The sequence below is a fragment of the Diprion similis genome, chromosome 10, assembly GCF_021155765.1.
Source record: "Diprion similis isolate iyDipSimi1 chromosome 10, iyDipSimi1.1, whole genome shotgun sequence".
NCBI classification, from domain to species: Eukaryota; Metazoa; Arthropoda; class Insecta; order Hymenoptera; family Diprionidae; genus Diprion; species Diprion similis.
Genome location: NC_060114.1, coordinates 10,795,088 through 10,818,603, shown reverse-complemented (window position 1 = coordinate 10,818,603; position 23,516 = coordinate 10,795,088). Strand labels below are relative to the sequence as shown.

The window sequence follows — 23,516 nt, the reverse complement described above, 5'->3', positions numbered from 1 at the left end:
TTTATACCCCGCCCAGAAGCATCCCTTGTCGACCAGAGTCAAATTTAACCACTTACGTAATAAATATCTACGTCTTCGGTGAAAATCGAGCTTGCGGGCTATACACAATTTCATATTATATTTTTGGGACGAAAATCAGTTGAAAGATCTCAAAAAGTGATTAGAATAATATAAAAAACTTACTTTCAGACGTAAAGCGATTATATATGTATTTTTTATTTTTTTTTTTTGTGGTATGATTTAGTGGTGTGATTTTCAAAAATTCTATATTGATTTATTTTATTTTTCATGTTTCAGGGACAAAGTCTTCAGATTAAACCTGAGCAACATTAGTCACTCAAACTGCGAGGTGAGTTACCATCACGATTTTCATAATCTCCATATTGTCATACTGAAAAACATGAAATTCGTTACAATTGGTAGAAAATTCTAGCCCAATGAGAATGAGTTGACGATTTCGCGGTACAAAATAATCTCAGGGGTAAAAGTTCCACTTTTCCCCATCTCCCTCCCCCCTTCTTTAGGTCCTTGACAAAAGTCTATCGACCCGAAATCTGGAGTGGTCCATCCCCATAAAAATGTCAATCATAACCCACCCCTGGTGGTCCTGGGTGTCGCCGCAGGGACAGCTGACACTTTCTGACGGCGCTAAGCGATCCATTGTCGACCCCCGTGCCGGGGGTTGGACTCAGAAATGTTTCGGAACACGTGGCCAATCCTGGGTCGAACTCGTTAGATTATTCACACGCGTTTATGGCGCGTTGATGTAGTTGGTGGACATGGTAAGGGATGGAGAGCATGAACGTACACGTATTCGCGCACGATGCATATCAAGTCCTTTTTTACGGTGCCTACGGGGGGAATTTTTTTTCACCTCCGATTCGCGAGTGGCTGTGCGGTGCAGGAACGTGGTCGGCACCTCAATCGTACCTACGGATAAAAATTGAATCGAATTTTTCACGAGCTGTCCCGAACTGGTGACAATTTGAATATTGATGAAAGTGAAAAGAAGATTTGAAAAAAGAAAGACGGACAAAGCTGGTAAAATAATTGCATAGTTGAATCAATTTAGAAATTGTATTGTTGTGTAAAAATTTATATACTTTTTTTTTTTTTTTTTATGACACATTCGGTGAAAATAAAAAGAACGATCGGGTTTGTGATTATTTGAGAATAAGAATGTTAAGGAAAAAAAAAAAATGTACGAGGTACGATAATTATTGCTGAAAAGGTGCAATTTTCAGAGCTAACTTTGCAATGCAATGTTTTTCAATCGCTTTGAAGTTTGCGAAAGAAGGGTTCACGCGATATTCGAGAGGGCGTATATATGAAGAAAGAACTGTAATATCTCGAGGGAGTTTTTTCGCTGATACAGTTTTATTTCACAGCAGTCAACTAGTCTTTTGGAGTATAATCACGTAGAAGTAAGAATTTCCGAATACCAGTCAAGGTGAAACGAGTTATAATAAAAAATGAAGACACTTTTTTTTCCGACTTCGAATTTTCAGATTTTTCTTGATTTTACTTGAAAAAAGTATCCTACAGACATTCGTGACTTTTACTTTGTTTACTATGAAATTACTCTTTTCACTCAAAACGTCGATAAAAGTTTGTTAAAATCTTTAAAAAAATCTTGTTCTTCCTCTGAAGTTTGCAGAAAAATCAGAGTAGAGAAATCTTTTGAAAATAAAAATTTCTCCAAAAGATCGATCGACTCGTAAGATGAGACAGTAATTGCAAGATCAGAATCGAGCGTCTTTCTTATTCCAGCTTCCACTCCTTCGCCCCCCCTTCATACTCGACTTTTATTTATATTTTCTTCTCGTCCTCGAATCGCTCCTCGGCAGTCGTTCGATGGAACTATAAACTTTTCAAGGGAGAATCCGATGCCGAAGGCTTGAACCACCCTCGGCTACTTTTTTCGGCGCAAGTCTCTAGCGGCGAATGGCTCGTTGCCCCTGCACCGCAGTATAAGTAATTGCATTTTCGAATCGTTACTTCGGCAGGCTTTTGTGCGCTTTGGTACCGCGTTTCTTTGTATTTGATTTCACCCACCCGGCCCTCGGCCTGCCGAGTATCCCCATACCCACATGTTACAAAGGTATAGGTTACCCGTTGACAATAAGCCGCAGAATTTTTATTTTTCCCCGTCTTCTCATATATAATACCTTATATATGTATATATAGATGCATTATATTTTATTCCCCGCAGAACGAATACATATCCACCCTAGGGAAAATCCTACCCGGCTGCCCGTGTACCTAGGGGATGCCAATTTTACGAGCTTTATTTAGATACAATTTTTTCAATGAGGGTGACAGCTTCGCGTGCAACATGTGTCCCCTTTTTGCATCAACACGTATGCCTGCTCACATCATCTCGAAAAAATATCGTGAAACGGAAATGGAAGATTAAGAAAAAATGCGTTATACTGATAAGATTACAAGAAATTCTTGACACATTTTTATTTTCTCAATTTGTATAAGGAAGGAAAAAATTTTTTTCTCACTTCGGCGATTATTGTATAATAAAGTTCTTACTTCCAAGTATTCGGATAACAACGAACATTGTGGAAAATGGAATTACACGCACGAGGAGAACTGTGGCCGTGCCTCTCCGTCGCAGGCACCGTTTTCCACGAGGGATTAACACCCTCGGGAATTGGGTTTCGATTTTAGTCCGAAGGTAGGGGTGAGTCGTAAAATTCGAGTCACATAATCGTGTGAGTCGCTACATCCTTGTATTCGACTTTCTTTTTTTTCATACTCCAACTACGCAAAAAAAAAAAAAAAAAAAAAATAATAAAGTAAGACGGATATAATGAAAAAAAAAAAAAAGAAAATAACCACAACGAGATCCAATTTCTCACTTTGCACACATCCACAGCGATCGTACGGCCCAACTCGAAGGTGTTATTAGCGACATGTTATTTGAATAAGGGTGAATACGGGGACCGCTGATGGTGTCTTATATCGTATTCATACTTGTCATGGCGTTTCGTAACTTTGTTCGAGCTCTGTTCCGAGCTTCTCCTTCTTTTCCATATCCGTGACTCAGCAGCAACGCCGTACGTGTTATGATCGCCTTCCTGCGAGGGTAGAACAACGTTCTATATGCTAACGACTGTGGAATTGTTTGTTGAAATATCAGACAGTTGTGTGTTAACAATTTTTTAGCTCATTTGCCATTCTCCATTCTACCATATACTCGTGATGTTGGAAAAAAATTTCTTACTTCGAAATATATTTACAGTTTTATACACAGGATTATTCGATCTGAAATTCCAAATTATATCATATAAATTCCATAGGATTATTCAGTCTCAAATTATTCTATATATCCCTGAGTTTTCGTGCGAATAACCTAGACTAACCGAAATCGCATGGAATTAGCGCACGCAAAACTATTCGGGCGTGGAACGATCCTACATTCCATAGAATTATTCAATCCAATCGATTAGCAATATTCAGCAAACAAGGTACGTCTGCTAGCTGCTTTAGCATCGTGGCACATCTCGCTCGTCGCAAATTTTTGCTGTTACACCCTGTGGAAGATGAGGGTGAATAAACCAGGGAAAAGCTGAACATAAATCGAATATACTGTAGTCAGTACCGATAAAATACCAGACCGCAACCTGACGGCTAAAAGTATAGCATATGTGGTAGACAGAGTACTGGACAGGTCCAAGTTAACCGGAGAGCATCGTGAAAGCTGACGTTTCCGGACGTCGGAGCTGCCTCGTATACTCCTGCAGCACATTCGCTCGGAATTCACTTGCATGTGTGCAAAGGCATGTGTCTATGCATGTCTAAGCGAAAGTCCAACTCCAACTCCCAACGCCACTCGTCTCTAGTCAGCCTGAGTTAAAGTATCGGAGGAAGTTGGCTGCCGGGAATCGCAAGCTTGTCAAAATTCTGAAGGAAGATAGGATGCAAAGTGCAAAAAGTAGCGCCATAATCCTCGCAAGTTTAGTGTATACAACACAAGTCTTATTCGAGGTTGGGAAAAGTTTTCATGCATCAAACGTTGGAGCAGATCAGACTGTGCATTAAACGAATTTTTTTCAATAGACGCGTTCGCATCATTTATGGGGAATGAAGTATGTGGTGACAAGTCTTGACTGTGTTAATTGATACTTCATTTTTTGAGTCAAATGGATCGAAGTTTTCATTCAGTGGATGGTTTCTCAGCCTCTACATGGATAACCAAAGTCAATTAGACGTGGGATGTGGAAGTCTGTTGAGAATGTTCGTTTGTTGGATTTGAATTATGTTACAAACTTTGGACTAAAGTCTTTATCTTTATCTCAGCAGCGTTGCGAGTCTTTACCCTACTCCAAATCAACTTCACGGTCTTTATTCTGCCCTAAGTAGTCCATAGACTGTGTCCACTTGTCGAATTCAGGTTGGGTTACAGACTTTAAGCATTCCTTGGATTGAGAGAAAGTCAAGTTTAAAGTCCTCACCTTTGTCTTAGCAACGTAGAAAATATTTACCTTGTTCCAAGTCAATTTCTTCAAGGTCCTCATCCTGCCCTAAGTAAAGTTCAAAGTTATTATCCAAACTCAGACCAAGTTCAAGCTTCTTTTACATTGATCGAAGGAACACTTGGATTCTTTATAACCCAACCACAGTTCGAAGAATGGTTGGACTTGGACCATGGCTTGATATCACTCAAAATCAAAAGCGAACACCTCTTGGGTGTGAACACACCGATGCATGTATGGGCTCAGCGACTCCCACGAGTTAAGGCTGCGGTCGGTACGAGGTCCCGGTAAACGATCCTTCCCACATCCCCGTGAAATATAAACGTGAGGTGCGGTGGTGGTCCTGTTGCTTTCTAGAATGATGATATTAAATATACATTTCTCACTCGCGCAGCATCGCTGCATCGTGTACGCATATACGTGGTCTGGGTGGATAAGATCCACCTCGAACGGGGCTGGTCTATGGGGTGAAAGAGGATCGAAGGTGGAGGAGGAAACGTCTTGCCTAACCCAGACAAGACCCAACGTAACTTGTAGCGTGGGGTTTACGGTGGCGATGAATTTAGGATAGCTCTCCGAAAAATTCTAGTTTGACGAGAGGCGTTTCTTCCTCGACAAACATCCCCATATGAAAATGGGCTTACCATATACTTAACTGTTTTTAATAATTCAACGGCTACTCTGGCTTGTGCCTTTTTTTTCTTCTTTTTCTTTCATCACTTTCCTATGCTATTCAAAGCACTATCTCTCAACTGGCTATGCGAACAATCTGGTTCCAAAAGATTTTTCACAACACGCGTCAAGTTTCAGTGAATATAGTCCAAAAGTTTCAGCTGAGTTGACGAAATACTCGTCTCGTAAATACCGAGTTCTAATCATCACAATGCGTTGTCCTCAGAACCGTGTCAGCGCCTAACATGAATAGGAAATCACTCGAGGTTCTTGCTCCCTGAACCCTCGTAGAAACGTTGATCTGAATCTCTTTTCGGAGTCCGAAGAAATCTAATCCTAATCGTGTTAAAATCAGAATCTTCTCGTGACAATGTTATATTCGAGATAAGAGGAAGAAAAAAAAATTGTCGACTTGAGTAGGATTTTGAAGAGGTTTTTCTATTTCGTTTTTCTACCTTTTAGGAAGCCAAATCTCACAAGCTGGATAGTAATTGTTAACTTTGAGAATGTACAGAAGCTGATTCGAGCTAAATTTTCCTCACCTCTCTCCAGTTCTCGCGATGAAAGACAAACGGTTTTTTAGAACAAATTTGTATTCCAAGTTCTGAGAGCGTTCACGAAAGTTCCACCTCGGCGGACGAGGGGGTTGCAGTTGGTGTAATTCTCGGGCAAAGATCGGGGCTCGGCAAGTTTCCAGACGGTGGGCGTATATCTGAGAACATTTGTAATTGAAGACAGCTAAACAGGGCAATTATCAGAACAAGTAACAGTCAACACTTGGAGTGTAGTCGAAAATCCGCTTCCTCTCGTTTCCGTTCCGTTCCGTTCCGTTCCTCCCCTGCTGCTACGTCAGTTTCGCAAACTTGCTGCAGCGTTACTGTCTTTCGTTTGTCTTTGCCACCTTTACTCGCTGCTTTACGGCTTAACTTTTTAATTACCGTGGCGACTCGTGCTTATTGTCACATTACGCCTACCCCATCTGCCGACCCGGGTTCTCTCGTCGTTTCTGCTCTGCTAACGAGGGCCAAGGACTGTCTAAGGGTCTGAGCGTGCTTGGTGTGAACAAGATGGAAGAAAGCATCCCCTATACCCGTTTAATTTATGGGAAAAGTACTTAAATAGCCATAGATTTTTTTCGAGACGGTGCCCTGCTTCTTCTTACACTCACGCTAGTCCACGGTTTCTAGAGAGAGTGTAAATTCTGTGCGCATGTTGAAAAGCGCTCGACGTAACTGCCAAGTCGAATAAAGTCTGCGCAAGCTTCCGCTATGCGTCTACTATACCGTATACCTACGTATAAAGAGTAGCAAGAGGGAAGGAAGAAATTTCCGCAAGTGAAAAGCCCTCGCACTTTCCCGGTGCCAGGGTGTAAAAAAATTTCAATTACTCCTCCACCTCCTCGCTCTTCCTCGCACTCCTCGCAAAATAAGGGATGAATATGAAGATAAAAAAATAAATAAAAAAGGGAATAACACACACCGAGATAAAATTGACCAGATACGGAGTAAATCACCTGCAGAACTGAAACGGCGTTATCCGATTGAAATCGATATTGACTGCAGATTGAATTCCATCGAGAGATCAGAGTTGACAGTCCATTATAAAAAAAAAAATGACTTACCGAGCATCGGGGTCCGCATCATCCCGGTTTTTTTATACCGTAACCCACGTGTGCATCAATTTCCTATGAATATTCAGGCTGATGAAGTGCTTCCAAGCTCGCCTCCCTCTGCTCCAGCGCGCAGCGTTACACCGAGGATAAAGAAAAGATGGTCCACGGAGGGTGATGTGTTGGGGAGTCCTGGCGATTCGGTCTCGGCGATCTGAGTGGCGCCCGATGTCCTGCGTTACTATTTAATGAGATAAAAAGGGCCGCGGTGGCTCGGCTCGATAAATTTTTAACGAATACCGCGGCTGTCGGGATGCAAGGTTCCAGGTTAGAGGGTGTCGGTGCCCATGGGATCCGCACAGTTTTCCTTCCTTAATATTTCATCGCCGTAAATTGTGTGATCTCCCCCCTTCTTACCAGCCAAATGTACCCCCCTCTTTTACAACTGCCGACACGCCCCGCCCTTCGAGGTGTTGGTTGGGCTCATTTCTGTGAAGAAACGCGTAAAAAGTACACAAGCATGTGGAAAGAACAAAGTGAAAGGCATTCAACTGATTAAAAATGTATCAAATGCCTACCCGTTTGGTGAAAAAAATTATCAACAAATGGTGCAGGTTGGAAATTGGTTCACACTTTTTTCTCAACCAATTAAGAAGGCTTTTGGTCACTTCTTTTAATGATGATTTATCAAACGTATAGTACAGACGTAGAGGAGAGCTGGAGAGAAAGAAATATGATTCAACGAAGGTTTGAAAATACGAATGAATTTAATCGAATTGAATTCAGTTGAAAGAATATTATTTTAACACAGAAAGAATACTGCAAGAACCATGAATTTCAGCTGTAATAGCACAATTAGGTATTGATCACTTTGAAGAGATCCCATTACCGAATCATTTGTAGAATGAAAAAATAAGGCGCATTTTGTTCGTAAATGAATTCTCTACAAGTCTTATATAACGTCAGGTTTTGGATAATGGTAGAGTATTTTTAATTAAGGCATAGGATAAATATTCATCCCCATTTGATCAACTCAGAAGTCAAATATGAAACATGACTTTGTTTATTTGTAGATAATTCATTTTTGATCAACATGTGTCTTAGTAGATTAGAAACGTTGAAAAAATTTGATTTTTTCATTATAAAAATGATTCAATAATTGCATCTCTTCGAAGTTATGAATATAATCACGCTAATGTAGCTTATTATTGTTGTTATTATTATATTATTAACGGAAATATCGTGACGACTACCTCAATTCAACTCAACGAACTCTTTTAATCCTTTGTTATATAATATTTCTGTCTCTAGGACTCTTTGACTAGACTGTATATGTGGTACATCTAAAAATTGAAAGTAAAATCCTTGAGGACCTTTGAAAATCAAATGCACCAGTTAATCACCTGCTTTGTTTGATCTCTAACTGCACTCTTTTCCTCTATTTCTTTTCTTAAGGACATTAGTGCGCGGTTGGGTTCGTTGGAAGAGGCCCAGCAGAGAAAACTTTAGTAGCCAGTCCATCAGTCCAGTACTTTGTGAGTTTCGGTTTCCAGAATCCAACGCTCGCAATTCTCATTGTCTGAATTTACCACTCTTTAGTTTTCGGCACGACTGTTTCGCTCCGTGGTTTTCAGTGCCAGGATTTTCAACTTGGTAACTTCCAGCATCCAACTTCCTTATCGTCGTGATCTAGCCTGGAATGAAATCTCGAAATTCCTATGGCTGATCATTTATCGTATCAACCCTACCGCCTCAACGCTTTCATTACACACCCCCGTGATCAACACCGTTTATCTCACTCGCAATATTCGTATCCGTGGTTATTCAAACAAATGGAGAAACCCGATTCTACGATAGTCGGGAATAATTAATGGGGTAGCCGCCAGCCGGGATGCTGGTGCAGGGAATTGCGCGGTTCACGTATTCCTCCTACCTGGACCACCAACCATCGTCAATTCCCTTCTCTTGAGCGTTAAAAATTTTCTGGCAGCCAATAGGTCCGACCGACTACTCACTAGCAGTGTAATAAGCAGGGGCTATTGATATCCATCCTTGGCAGCATTAAATTCTACGGCTAACCGAAGGCTCGCCGGTAATTAAAAGCCAACCCATTACCGCACCCAGCGGTATCTGCAGCCCAAGCCGTTTCTCCGCCCGTTATAGTAATCATCACTATCCACTGGTAGGTACCGATAATTAAATTTCCACTTCATACTGTGCTGTGATTTCTAGTCGGTGCAACGTAATCGCGATTTCGCAGTCGTGTAAGAAGCTAATCCAGCTTCTTTTATCTCGATCCTTGACGAGGTACGAAAGCAAAGACGACCTCACTCGTTAAAACGCACTAACGTTACATCAGCAGCTGAAGAGTTACACCCTCGACAGCGGTAAACACCCTGGTTTCTTATCGCAGCTGACCTCGTTGCTCTTTTCGTGAAAAGCACTCTCTTTTTCTTGAGGTTTAAACGCGGAATGGGAAACCACTTGAGGGGTGATAATATCCTACGCAAAAGCGTGGCCTATCATTCCATCGCAGATGACACGACGCCATTGATTTTATATCTATGTTCTGCTCGTGTCCAAATGTGTTTCTCTTTCCCCGATGTCATTCAACATTTAGTGGATATGTAGACAGATTATTTACTGGCGTAAAAATAGCCGTATTCAGTATGGGTAGATCGGTTTAGTAGGAAAGTGTCTTACAATCAGAGAAAGAAAAAAAAAATCCGATGAAACTCATGACAAAGGCTGAAAATCTTTGACTTCTTCAAGTACCAAAGACCGATAATCTTTAATCACAACCATGAAACTAGTTGTTATGCTAACCAACATGAACACAACAGCAAATAATTATTTTTGATCTTCAAATAGTTTCTATATAATAGAAGAAGACACTCAGACTATCATTGCAAACGCGTTACAAGTGATAGAGAACTTCGACTTTGCTAGTAACTAAGATTCTGCGGCACGTTTACGTGCCGAGAGTCGTATTTGATTCATGAAAGTTTTTATAATGCAGAGCCTGAATAAATTGATCACGGTTCTTAGAACTTTTGGATAAAGTTTTTACGGCGAGAGGCATCTCTTAAATGAAGTCAAATATTCCACTGGTTTACTTCGGTGGAGAGCATTTATGAGGTTTATGATTCCCTTCCACTCCTAGAAGACAAAACTTTTCACTTTCTCATAACGTCTGCTTAGGTAAAGGTTAAGTCAGTTTTCAAACAATTCAATCTTGACCACTGCCGATATTTATCCGTACACGAAATCAAAGAACTGTCCAAAAAAATGAAACGCAGAATGATTTTTCTACATTTCGACTGTTTTTTTTTTTTTTTTTTTTTTTTTTTTTCTCCTTTTGTAGACTTTGCTTTTCTCCTTTTCAAGAATTGATGAATTGGATTTTCAACTCTCCGAAAACACGACGTTTTGACACTTGTATTGTGTGGCCGTTCTACTTTTCGACACCCACCCCGAAGAAGTTTCAGCGCTTCTCCGGTCTTCTCGTCTGTAAACCCTGTGGCGAGGATAATGGAGACGATGAGGCGACAACCGAAACCTAAAGTAACAGTTGACAGCCACAGCGTGGCTTACGGGACAGCATCACAGGTACCCACCTGAGACTTTGACGAAAGAAAAAAGCGCACTGATTACACGAGGGCCCTGCGCCATGTGTAATCACCGTAGAGTCTGCCCGCCTCCCCCCCCCCCCCCCCCCTTCGCCCCTTGTCCACAAAGTTCTCTTTATACCTTTCCACCTTCGCCCTTCCTTTTGCCCGGATCTGAGACATCTCTATTCAGCTCTGAAGGCTTGAAGCGTAGAGATGCTGGCTTGATTAAGCTCCCAAAGGTGATGATGACGTGGAGAAATATCAGGGGTTGTCATTCACTCGTCGACGTTAGTTACTCAGGAACTCTAACCCTGTCTTGTATCTACAACTGCCTGGTGATCATTATCGCTGGACAAGAAAAAAGGAATGTCTCTCGTCTGGACCGAGCGCTGATTAAATTTTATCTGACAATAAGAGTAGAAGCAGCTCTGTCTCTGGTCGAATACAGTCTTTTGCTGTAGTTGAGTCCAGATGGTTTAGTTAAGATAGAAACGGCATTTTAGTTCGTTTATACTTGTTTTTCCTATACTCATATCTTCGACAAAGTTAAACATAGCTTCCTGATTTTCAACTTCTATTAGTAATGGAGATAAGATTTTTCTCCTCTCTACACTCTAATATATATCGATTGTATCCTGAAGCATAATTCGTGTCGTTAGTAATTCCAGTCTGAAGGATTTGCGAAGAAATTTCAAAGTGTATAAGTTTCTTGATGAGGTGATCTGATGTTCATATTCACCTAGGCATTGGATAGCAAGCGTGATGGTAAATGAACGCCAATTTCAGTAATACTCGCTGAATAGTAAGTGAATAAAATACTTCGAGTGACGTACGTTCTCACTAGTTGACCGATTGTCGGAATATCGTGGCTCGGAAAAGAGTCAACATGAAAAATATTTCGAACCTTCAGGAAAATCAAGAGGTTAACTATTCTGCAACGTCATGCTTAATTTCAAGAACGGTTTGAATTACTTCACGAAGCTTTAACCAACATTCCACAGGGACTTCAGGTGACTCGAAAGACTTTGAATGACTTCAATTGTCTGCGTCTAACTGTGTCCACTTCATGAGTAAATGGAGGTTACCACAAGTACTTGGAATACCGTACGTTACTATCTGGCGACTGAAGTACTTCAAATAACTCACATGAATTCACATAAATTCTACGAAATCAGAAAGAAACTTCAAATGACACCACAACAATCACTTCATACACCTTGCAGTGACTTAACATTCAAACTTCGAGAGCTTGAAACGAATGACGTGAAATGATTTAAAAGGCCATTTTGCCAAGTGTTCACCTGACTTTTCACGAACAGTCAACCCTACTAAAAAAATATTAAAATAACATAACGTGAGTCAGCTTAATTTATGATTGGAATTAATATCGACACGATCTTCGTTAGTTTTTGATAAACCTATGCAGGTCGTTGGAAACGGGCGTGTGCAGAATATGAAGTAGGTGCCTGCAGAGGTGCTCGAGTACCGCGAGGTGACGACGGGGTTATACGTGGTGGAGAGGTGAGGAGAACGGCGAAGGCGGGGGGGGGGGGGGGGGGGGCTGGCTCTACTGAATCGGATGAAAAGGGGGTTGCACTACTTTCTAGTATGCACTCGACCTCCATGATAAGCACCGTCAGTATTAACGCTGCGCCGCACACGTCGAACTTAATTATAACGAAAGAAGATAAAGGAAAACACGCGCCACGTTCCTAGTCGTGTCGATTACACGTTACATTTATTCTCGGCTCACGGAGAGAAAATTATGGCACCGAGACGTCGAAGAGTGCCTCGTTTTATTCGGTAATTTGGTGCCGACGACAGCCACGCCTGACTCACGCTTCGCGGCTCGTTTCTAAACTCGCCTTGTTTTCTCCTTCTTCTTCTTCTTTTTTTTTTTTTTTTTTCTTCTATTCTCCTCTCTTCTTTCGTTTAAGTTTTTACGAGAGGAAAGAGGAACGCATTCGCAGGTTAAACTCGCCTCCTGGCCTAACCATCTTGCGCAGCCGAGCCGTACGTCGTTGACCTTATTCACCTCTGCGTTTGAAGTGAGGAAACGCGGTCCTGCTGCTCACAGCCACCACCACCTTGATAAATCCCGCACCTCTTCGCACCTTCGAGCTCTCATCTCCTCGCCGGGCGAGCCGAGCGGCAAGCACTCTTCACCACTGAAAAATATGGAGTGTGTACTTCCCACTCGCGCTAAGACGCCTCTGGCCAGGGCTAGGCGAGCATAGACGAGCCTTCATGCCACGCTTCGCTAGTCAAAGCTAGTCATCCTTCGTCCAAGCGATGAAAAAACCAGAGATATTCAATGTCCACGTGTACCTACAAAAGTTTCGGTCGAATGGTTAACGACTTTTTTTTCTTTGTTGTTTTTTTTTTTTTTTTTCACAGTTTTTTTTGGCACAGGTCAAATTTCTAATAGATGAAATCCGAGGGAAATTCGATCGTTATTTTTGAGCGTAGAGATTTTTTTTTTTTTCAATCTTTCATTTCTGAAGGTTGTACAAAAAAGCGTTTTGGGTATAGAAAGAAAAAAAAAAAAAAAAAATCGCAGAACAGTAACTGTCACGTAAGAAATCATTTTCCAATTTATCGAAGAATGAAATAAAATTGATTCATTCGTTGGATTTCTGGAATTTTCTCCGGGTTCAAATCACACACACACACACACACGTAATTGATTAAAACTTTAGAGTTGGAAGTTAATGTGATATTTTAAAATGATAAAATTATGAAAGAAAATTTGTTTTTCGAAAGTCTGAAAAATTGAAAAAATTGAATCAGTGTCTAATTAAATTTTTCACACTTTAGCACTGCCTGGGAAAACATCTATAACGTATGAATAATTTATGTCACGCAATTTCGTAAACGACTAGTAGTAAACTGCGAACAGAATTTGGATAATATAAGAACAGATAGATCAAGTTAAGTATAATGCGGCAAACAAACCGGTTTCCGACCCCAACTACTCACTCGAACAATACGCGTTCTGTTCAAAAGTAATTACATCACCGAAGCTTTTCATTGAAAATTTTTTTTTTTTATTTTCTGTTACAGAGAGACGCTCTAAATCTGGAACCAAGCAACGTGGCCAATTGTGTGTCGAAAGGAAAGTCAGAGGTGAGTGAAATAAAAAAAACTTTACAAAACGAATTCAAAAGTTGTTGAAAAATATTTTTCGAAAAAGAAAATAATAATAATAATAATAATAATAATAATCAAACGTGTACAACTTTTTTATTTGTTGTATATTGGAACAAAAAAAGAAAGAAAAAAAAAAAACATTCCATACAACCAGTGTATATTTTATTACCACGTTTACCGATCCGCGTCGAGAAGGTGAATCTGCGTATAATATACGCGGGTAGATCTATTCATTTATCCTGCGTCATTTTATTCCGCCCGCCCAATTGAACGCAGCAAAATGGCAATACGAATAAAACATCTACGTGATTAAAATGTACACGTCACACGTGTATGTGGGCACAATATTTTTCCATTATCACGCTCTCCTGTCCAACTTCAATTGATTTGCATTTCCCTCTCTCTGGCTGGTGTAGAATATCAAGCCTGCAGCGTGCCTCGCAGGTGCAAACGTGTGTTTTAGTCGGGTAAAATTCGCTTGTACAGCCGTTATAACGTAAATTTATATCGTCGAGGGTATAAATATTTTTGAAAACAGTAAAAGAGATTTAAAGAAAATAAAAATAAAAAAAAACTGAGTAAAAAACTCGCACACACATCGGAAACTAAAAGCGAACGACGATTTATTTATTGATATTCATTTATCTGTAATTCGTGATGAAATTTTCAAGACAACGATCAACTTGAAAATATTTGTTACGATGTATTCGATGTGAAGTAAGTATCGAGGATAGAAGGTTGGAGCGGATCAGTCGGAATACAACACTCGAAGATGAGAGCTCGATTTTGAAGTGTGTAAAGAAAACTCTGCGAAGTGTGAAAGATATAAATCTTGATCAGGGAATGGACCGAGAATTAATTCACGTCGACACTTGAAATAAAAAATATAAAAGTCCGGGATTAAAAGTATTGATATTCGAGCTCCTTTCAATATTTATATACTTGTAAAACCTTCTCCGAACCACTTTACGTTGTCATGTACATTTTAACGATAACTGTCCGATATCCTCACTGTCATTCTTTTTTCTGACAATTTTGAATTGAATTTTACATTCAGTTTATACGTTTATACAAATGTTATTGTATGGCTCGTCGATAAGCGTAAATAAATAAATAAATTATTATTTTCAATACCATGTTCGACAGTTTTATGCATTTTTGTTTAGTAACCTATTTGGTTATACAAAATAATATTACATGTTCCAGCACTTCGACTGCCGCAATCACATTCGAGTAATACAGCCGATGGGTGAAGGGAATCGCCTATACATGTGCGGAACGAACGCTCACTCGCCCAAAGACTGGGTGATATACGTAAGTACTGCAATCAGCTTCACACGTATAACATCATTAAATCTGAAAATAAGACCGGAAGTAACGAGGATCCCCAATCCACTCGAACAACGTCCCATCCAAGGTATAATATAAGGAAAAGTTTTCCCTCCAAGAAAAAGATTTTACTCACTACGTTGAAAATTATTATCCTCCAGAGTACAGTGGAGTGTTCTTGTTGGTTCAAGGACTGAGGAGCTTCGCCGTTTAAGTGGGTTTCGGGGTGCCTGTGTCTTCCCTAATCTTCTTAGGCAAATTTCACGTCATTACCGTTGTATAATAGCTCCGGTCAAAAGATCCCGGGTCAATTTATGGGCCGGGTTGTACGTGTCTCACCTGTACATATATACATACATCCTTGTTTCTGTGCGGGTATGCAGGAACACGTATTACGGGATTGCCGAGTAGACATCGCCTTGGAGCTATACCTTCGCCTCTGCGAATTGAGCCTTGCCGATACGCGCGCAGCTCGCCTATTGCCATAGTTATCCGTTGTAATCGAACGATGTATTAGTCAGCTACTCCAATTTCAAGGGTTGTGTGCTAGACGCCCTCCAACCCTACCTTTGTCGGCCTGCTACTCGACCGGGAGAGATTAATGCCGGGCAGCCGGTCCCTAGGCTCAGCCTTTAAACACTGATTCGATGTATTCGATTGATTTCAGTTAACCAACTATTGATGGACGCTCGGTAACGTTCAGTCCAATATCTCAGGCCCCCAAGGCACATGTATAGATTGATCTACCCACGTGAATTACCCAGTCGATCTGTTACCTTTTTCGACGATGTTATACTGCCAGAGGGATTTCCAATTTTATAGTCAATAGAAAATTTACTCTTACGCTGATGGTTCGAATTTTGTTGGAATCGTGATAAAATCAAACACAATTAATTACTTAACACAGGTGTTACGCTTGTCCGTAACAAGTTTTTTTTTTTTCATGTTATCGTAACGTTCGATCCGTTTGCTTGTAGTTTGACACAGTTTCTCAGTATCAATTAAGTAGAAAATATTCATACAAGTGACAGTTGTCACACAGAATAAGTGTCACGTAATCGCGACGAAAACTTATTTTCGTCTTGTACTCGGAACTGTGTTTTTTAATTAGGTGTTAAAGAGCGAAGATGGTTAACGAATGTAAAGTAACAGAACTTCAAATCCGTGAGAATCTTACCTTCCTAAAATCGCTCAGAGCCTGGCTCTATTTAGATCCTAAAAAACTTTGTCAAACAGACGAGAATATCAAGAAAATATCCTGAAATTTGTATACTTGGACACCATTTTTGGAAACTGTGTTCCAAGAGTCCATTCAGGATTTGGGTAATCATATCTACTTAAGAACCATCTTTAATCCTGATTTAGAATTATCGATCTAAAAGTGTAATAAGAACCGAAATATCTTTACATTCGGTAGAAAATCTACTCACCTTGAGTTAAATTATTCTTCGTGACATACCTGGTTTTTATATAATTTGTGTAATAATAAGGCAGAACACAGGTTTGAGTTTAAGTATCTTGCTAAAAGCACTCCGCGGAATCTGAAAAGCTGTAACGACGCATGAAAGTAACTGGCACGGGTGTGCAGAGCACGAGGCGAATGGGAAGCTTGAAAATGAATGTTTTAAAATTTCAGAGCAATCTGACGCATCTACCGCGGCACGAGTTTGTGCCAGGTGTTGGTATGGGGATAGCAAAATGCCCGTATGATCCTGCGGACAACTCGACAGCCGTTTGGGTGGAGAAGGGAAATCCTGGCGAACTCCCAGCTCTCTACTCCGGAACGAACGCCGAGTTTACAAAAGCCGACACGGTCATTTTCCGGACTGACTTGTACAATCTGACCACCGGACGAAAGGAGTTCAGCTTCAGACGGACCCTCAAATACGACTCGAAATGGCTCGACAGTAAGTAACGTAGCTCCTCGTCGTTATCCACGTTTCCATTTCGCCCAAAGTACCTGAAATTTACACTTCAATTTGGTTGAATTAATTCTCAAAATTAGTCTCGACTTCTCAGAGGCTAATGTGCTCGGCCTGTGCCTAGATCGGGATTCAACATGACAATTAGACTTGATGATCTCGTGTCGAAATGAGTAGCTGTCAAAGCAGGGTCGACAAGACTGGAACGATGTTCCCTCTTTTCCATTCGTTAGGCTTTCGGAGAGTGAGCCTCTGGCTTTTGATAAGCGTGGAATAAAGTGTCCTAAAGTTTTCTAGTGATTAGGTGAATTTCTTCTCAAAGTTCTTATCGAGTTGTCGTATCGGCGATATCGTCCTGCCTAATTAATTAGCGAGTCGTTGAGCTTGAAAGGCGGAGTTCATTGGCGTTGGTATCAACTCCTGATGACAAGCCTGAAGTAGTGCGATTTGAATCTTGCAAAGGATCGTCCCTCTCGAATCCTAGGCGGGGGATCTCAGCCTCCGCAGCACGTCACGTGGTACCAGCCCGAACCCTTCGTGAAACACGCGCACAGGACCCATGATTAGCTATTTGTTTCGCCGTTTAATTTAAAGCCAGACTCTCCCTACTGCCGACACCCTCGCGCCTCTCGTGTTAACATCAAGGGCCATTCTATATTGAGTTTGTCTATTAGTAAAAGCGTTGATTAAATACGCGAGAGAGAGTCGAGAGACGGATGGGTTCACGTGCCCGTCGTCAAGTCTAAAGTACATACAATGAAGACTGATGTGATTCCCGGCCTGACTGAGAGGGCAGAGAACGATAGGGAAAGAGAGATGGAAACGCGCGAGAGCGAGCTAACCGTACAAGCAAGCTCTAAATAACTGTTGGATGCGACAAGAGATTCGGAGAATGGAGGGGGGGGGGGGATGAAATGGAAATTAAAAAAAGGTTACGGAATAAACTTCTTTTCAACTTTCGTTTTTACCGTGGTTTATACTGTTTGTTTTCACATTACCCGAGAATTGCAAGCAGGAACAGTACAAAGTAAATCACTGTATAAAATACAACTTTTTTGGGGCGAAAACGGTCTTAGATTGTAAAACAACGCTCACGTAGCCAACTCTGAAATACATGTGGGTCATACTCGATACAAGGTCACAAATTACAGTGAAACAATGCTGGTTTTGGTCATCGTTTGATCCAGCCTTGATCAAGTATTATTCAGATAATATAGATAATTCAGTTATGCCGGTTGAAGAGACAAATTATTTCGCAGTTCTTTAGTGCCGAAGCTTGCTCTTGTGGGAGTGAAAAAATTAGGGTGTAAAGAAAGAGCTGCATCGGAAAGAGAGGTAAAAAGGAAAAGTGATATAAAACGGGAAATCGAAATCCACAATTGAATTCACGTGGTCTCGAAATTCAGTAGACGATATTTCAAAGAGGTTTCGGGATCGAAATAAAAGCGATATCCTGGGGTTTCCGAGGGTGGAATTTAAGTGCGCGACGTCTGATTAATTTTGAAAGGAATCCTTCGAGCGGTAGTCAAGACGGAGGGTGAACTTTGCATTCTAATTAAATTATCTCTTTCAAAATGAGACGAGAAGCCTCGACGACAACGAGTCGAGGGACTCGGTGCCAACCTCCGAACCTACGAAAACCGCAATCCTCTGGCCCCCGCGGCCGTCTCGTTGTTCAATAGAAACTCCGAAAGCGCTGGAAGCATGGATGGCACTAAATCGAGACAGTACTCGCATGATATAACTTCCTCTGCCTGAAGTAAGACAATCGGTCCAACCGTTGGACTGTGAGGAAGATTAGAGAGTCCACCGTCAAGTAGCGCCAGAATTTCGCCTAAAACCGGCGAGATGCAATGCCGCGTTTCTGCTAAGCGACACCTAGTTCTCGGCTGCAGATTACAGAAACCGCGAACCGGCCACCCTCGCAACAGTGAACATTTTCCTCGGGAAATACGCGATCGTTATTCTCAGTTACCGCATCACCAGACCCTGCACACCACCTCGGGTAGGACGAGTTGCTTTGTCCGAATGTAGTCCGAATGATATTGAATTTCAGCCAACCGCTGTTTGCAGGACGATGGGGGCACAAACCACCAGATCGGAAATCATAAAGAGCAAATAATCCGGACATGGTGTATACAGGCCAGGAGAGTAAGCTGCAAAGTCATAACTAACAAGGACAGTACTCGGGTGTACCCCTGCCATAGATTTTCGTATATCAGGAAACTTCAGAGTTATATTTTATTTGTGTGCTAATTCAGGTTTTCAAGAGGTAAAAACTACCCTCAAGGATTACCACAAAAGAGTAAGGGATGCTATCTCGGAGGGTGAAATGGCATTGAACACATCATCGTTTGTTGTTAGTCAGTAACGTCCAATTGGTTTTCACTTCATTATCAAGTAATCTTAGAAAATCAATTTTTCGGATTGAATTTTATAGTTGATCTTACCCTTCAAACAACAAATTTCGGAATAAAGAAAATCGATAGAGTGCACCTCAGCGGTAATCCTTGGTGAGTTGGGGTGCAGGATGTCAGTATTCGCGCGGATTACTTTATTCAGTTCTATTTCTTATCCAGACCGATAATACCGGTGAGCGAAAGTTTTTGTCGGGGATAAAAATTTCCCCCTCAATAAGCACCCTGCTCTCATCTTGTATACAGATTTCGCCGAGTGGCGGTATAAAGTCGGTCCACTTGGCTCGGAGCCCTGCATTTCAAATCTGGGCTCCAATTCCTCCCTCAAATTCTTGCTACTTCAACGCTCGATTTATTCCCAAAAAAAAAAAGGTCGTCGCTTCCCGGGGCTGTGCAGTCGAGTCGCAAGAAATTATGCGCCCCATACTTCGATGCAGGCAGTGGCAAGAGCTGATTCCGACTCACTACAAGCCAACAAATACATTCCAAGCACGGGCCGACGTACTCGGGAAGTTATCCTACATCCTCCGCTTACATTCTACCGGATATCACGTGATCCCCTGGCTTAATTGTACAGCAGCAGGGTTAATTATTCCTGGCCGAGCTTATTTCTAGTTTCCTACTCCCCCCTCTGATACTTGTAACTTTAGATTTCAAATTTGACCCGGAAAATTAATTCGGCAACGATCGGTTTCTGTTCATCTTTGTGATAAATTACACCTAAAGTACAGACAGAGTCCAATGAAATGTTGTAGACGTACTAATCATGTGGTTGATGCATGGATAATTAAAGTATTTATTTGAGGAACAACGTATGTATGTACAAAACTTAAGTTATTATTAGCAAGAAAATCGAAAGGTAAGTAAGGAATCGAAAGAAGTAAGTCGTTGCTACTTTGGTCTGGACTTTGCAGGGTCACAAACGCTGGAAGATAGAAATTGGTTGTGGAAAGATCATGTCTGATGATACACTTCAATGTCCAATATCTTCGGCCATATTATATATGATATACAATGAACTTTTGATAACCATGAGTCCTCAACATGAGGCCGGGAAACTGTCTCAGTACTCAAGAATGTCTTGTCTAATTGCTTCAGAACCAAATTTCGTCGGATCATTCGACATAGGAAGCCACGTATTATTCTTCTTCCGGGAGACTGCAGTCGAATACATAAACTGTGGTAAAAGCGTTTACTCGAGGGTAGCACGTGTGTGCAAGCGTGACACCGGTGGGAAGAACATTCTCGCCCAGAACTGGGCAACGTATCTGAAGGCGAGATTGAACTGTTCAATCCCTGGGGAATTTCCATTCTACTTCAATGAGATTCGTGAGTAAACGTAGGATGAACTAGAGTCCACATATCCGTCCAGAACTGCTTTCGCAATAGACTATAATGAGTGTTTTCTGGTCCAGAGAGTATCTACAAAGTACCAGGTGATGACACGCACTTTTACGGCACGTTTACGACGTCGACAAACGGTCTGATGGGCTCGGCCATCTGTTCCTTCCACATCGACGCAATCCAGGAGGCGTTCCGTGGCAAGTTCAAGGAACAGGCAACCAGCAGCAGCGCTTGGCTACCCGTCTTGTCGAATAAAGTACCCGAGCCCAGGCCAGGCCAGTGTGTGAACGACACAGAGACACTCCCTGACACCGTCCTCAACTTCATCAGGTCACATCCGTTGATGGACTCGGCGATTTCCCACGAGAACGAGAAGCCCGTATTCTACAAACGTGACGTAATGCTCACTCGACTGGTCGTCGACAAGCTGAGGATCGACTTCGTCGGCATGGACCTCGACTACACGGTGTACTACGCCGGATCCAGTGAGTCGCGGCCCATTTTTTCAGGCCCGATAATTTCCACTGCTCAAGTCAACGTCAAACTAATTCCGTTTTACTAAATTTCTTTCAAGGCGACGGAAGAGTCCACAAAGTCGTTCAATGGCTCGATGGAAACGGAGAGTCCCAGTCCATCCTCTTGGACGTTTTTGACGTCACTCCTGGCGAACCGATCCAGGCGATGGAGATCTCGAAGGAACACAAGGCGCTCTACGTCGCCTCGGACCATCGGATCAAGCAGATCGATTTGGTCATGTGTTCGAGACGCTACGACAACTGTCTTCGCTGTGTCCACGATCCATACTGCGGATGGGACAAGGACACGAACACCTGCAAGCCCTACGAACCAGGGTAAGTGTACTGACGTGACAAGAACCGGCTTTCACTGACCACTCTCGACATTCCGGATCTTTCTTCTGCACTTCAGGCTTCTTCAGGATGTTTCAAACAGCACCGCTGACGTCTGCGACAGCAGCGTTGGCAAACGGAAGCTCGTCGTTACCTGGGGACAGTCGGTGCATCTTGGTTGCTTCGTAAAGATGCCCGAAGTCCTCGCGAATCAGGAAGTCAGGTGGTACCATTACAGCAAAGAGAAGGGACGCTACCAAATCGTCTACAAGTACGGTGCTGGGGGTGACAAGTTCATCGAGACCTCGGAGAAGGGACTTGTCATCGTTGGTGTGAACGAGCAGGACGCTGGTCGGTATGACTGCTGGCTTGGTGGTGCACTGCTTTGTTCCTACAACATCACCGTCGACGCTCACAGGTGTTCTGCACCAGCAAAGTCGAACGATTATCAGAAGATATATTCTGACTGGTGCCACGAGTTCGAGAAGTACAAATCCGCCATGAAAAGCTGGGAGAGAAAGCAAGCGGTGAGTTTTTCACATCTTCATTCGGACAATTGTTAACGGTGTTAAGAAATCAGGGTTTCCCGAGTGAGTCAATCAAACATGTGACAGTACAGTAGCCATCAGAAGGTTTCAGACTCCAAGAAAACGTTCTCTAGTGCAATCATGTCCGTTCATTTGATCAATCAAGCTGCGATATTCACAAAGACGAAAATCACCACATCACTCGTGTTTTGACAGCGTGTTTTATGCATCCGTGAATAAAGCCATAGCAAGGAAAAATTTTTATGATTCGACCGCATGAATTAACGTCTTGAAAATAATCTAGCTCGCTTCGTAGCTGCATAAGAGTTTCCGAAAACTATTTTTTACACTAACCAAATGTAACTTGGGTTGAATTGAATTGTCGAGAAGGTTTAAGAAAATGGTAATGTAGGTTCGTGAATGAAGAGAGCTTCCTTCTTGTTCTGTTTTAGCAATGCGCTTCACGGCAGAACGACAGTAACCAAAACGTTCACACTAACGAGGTCTACGGTTCGTCCCTGGTGTGATGAATCGACGGTTCAAGCGCCTTGACTAACTTAACGTTAAATGAAATACCGGAGGTTATTGTCGAGCAGGCAACCGTTGACGTACCGTTCAAAAACGTTGGTCCAAGTACGGAAAGTGACAAGTCCTTAAAAATTTTCATGATAATTACCGGAACTGTATCGTTGGCGGTCACCGGGAGTGTAAATTGAAAAGAACTGAGTGAATAAATGATTAAATAAAAGAAATGAAAATAAATTAACAATAGTAATAAAAGTAAGAAAACACTGGTGAACATTACAAGATGATAAGTAATAAGCATGTGCACCAAAGCCACTCACTCTCTCTTTCTCTGTCTCTTGATGGCTTCTGATTGTAATTCAACTTTGAAACCTCGAATCATAATTTCTTCTTCTTAGAAAGAAAAAAAAAAAAAAAAAAAAAATCGCCTGCTGTAAATATAAGCCTGTATCGATACAGTGTGTAAACGGCTTTTGGTATGAGTGTAAATATATCGTTTTATGATGCCAAATTTTAGTATCACCGTAAATGGTCGAAGTGCACAGTTTGTTCGATTTAACCAGATACGCGTTAAATTGCATAAAACGAAAGAGCGGGAAAAAAGTGATGTTGACATCAATTTAACAGTAAAAATTAACAAAAACGTGTGCTGCTATCGAGCTGATCGTGCTCGACTATCGGAGCGTGTATCAATGAGAAATAAAGAACCGAATCCCTTCTCTTAAGCCCAAGTTCTTCACAGCAACCGCGCCAGCATGCACAATTAATCTTTCACTGTTTCGTGCCACGGTCAAACGCTGCAGTACGCAACGGGGCGGACGTTTTGCTAACCGGAAGTGAGTCGTTACCGCATGGTGAACGAGCAATTTCTAGGTGCAGGTGAAGGAGGCGCGAAGGTTCGCCGCTGCGTCAACGTCACCGTTTTAAACCTGTGTAAAGTATTTTGTGTTTTCTTAGACCTGTGATATATATAGGTATTGAAAAGCTGCTCTAAGATTTTTTCAATTTGAAAATAGAGGAAAAAATACATAATTATAAAATGTCGCCAAATCGGTGACCGATAGCGGGACAATAT

General features: G+C 41.7%; 1 protein-coding gene across 2 annotated transcripts in view; it reads left to right on the top strand.

Moving 5' to 3' along the window:
* Positions 1-22,532, top strand: part of LOC124411139 (semaphorin-2A) — a 282,298-nt gene extending 259,766 nt beyond the window's left edge. For both annotated transcript variants that reach the window (XM_046890059.1, XM_046890060.1), the window contains 9 exons: positions 298-349; positions 13,443-13,505; positions 14,736-14,843; positions 16,495-16,765; positions 20,296-20,526; positions 20,613-21,026; positions 21,116-21,392; positions 21,469-21,916; positions 22,369-22,532. In XM_046890059.1, coding sequence (XP_046746015.1) covers positions 298-349; positions 13,443-13,505; positions 14,736-14,843; positions 16,495-16,765; positions 20,296-20,526; positions 20,613-21,026; positions 21,116-21,392; positions 21,469-21,916; positions 22,369-22,443 — 1,939 coding nt within the window. In that variant the 3' untranslated portion in view covers positions 22,444-22,532. The remainder of the gene's footprint in view (positions 1-297; positions 350-13,442; positions 13,506-14,735; positions 14,844-16,494; positions 16,766-20,295; positions 20,527-20,612; positions 21,027-21,115; positions 21,393-21,468; positions 21,917-22,368) is intronic.
* Positions 22,533-23,516: the final 984 nt, after the last annotated feature.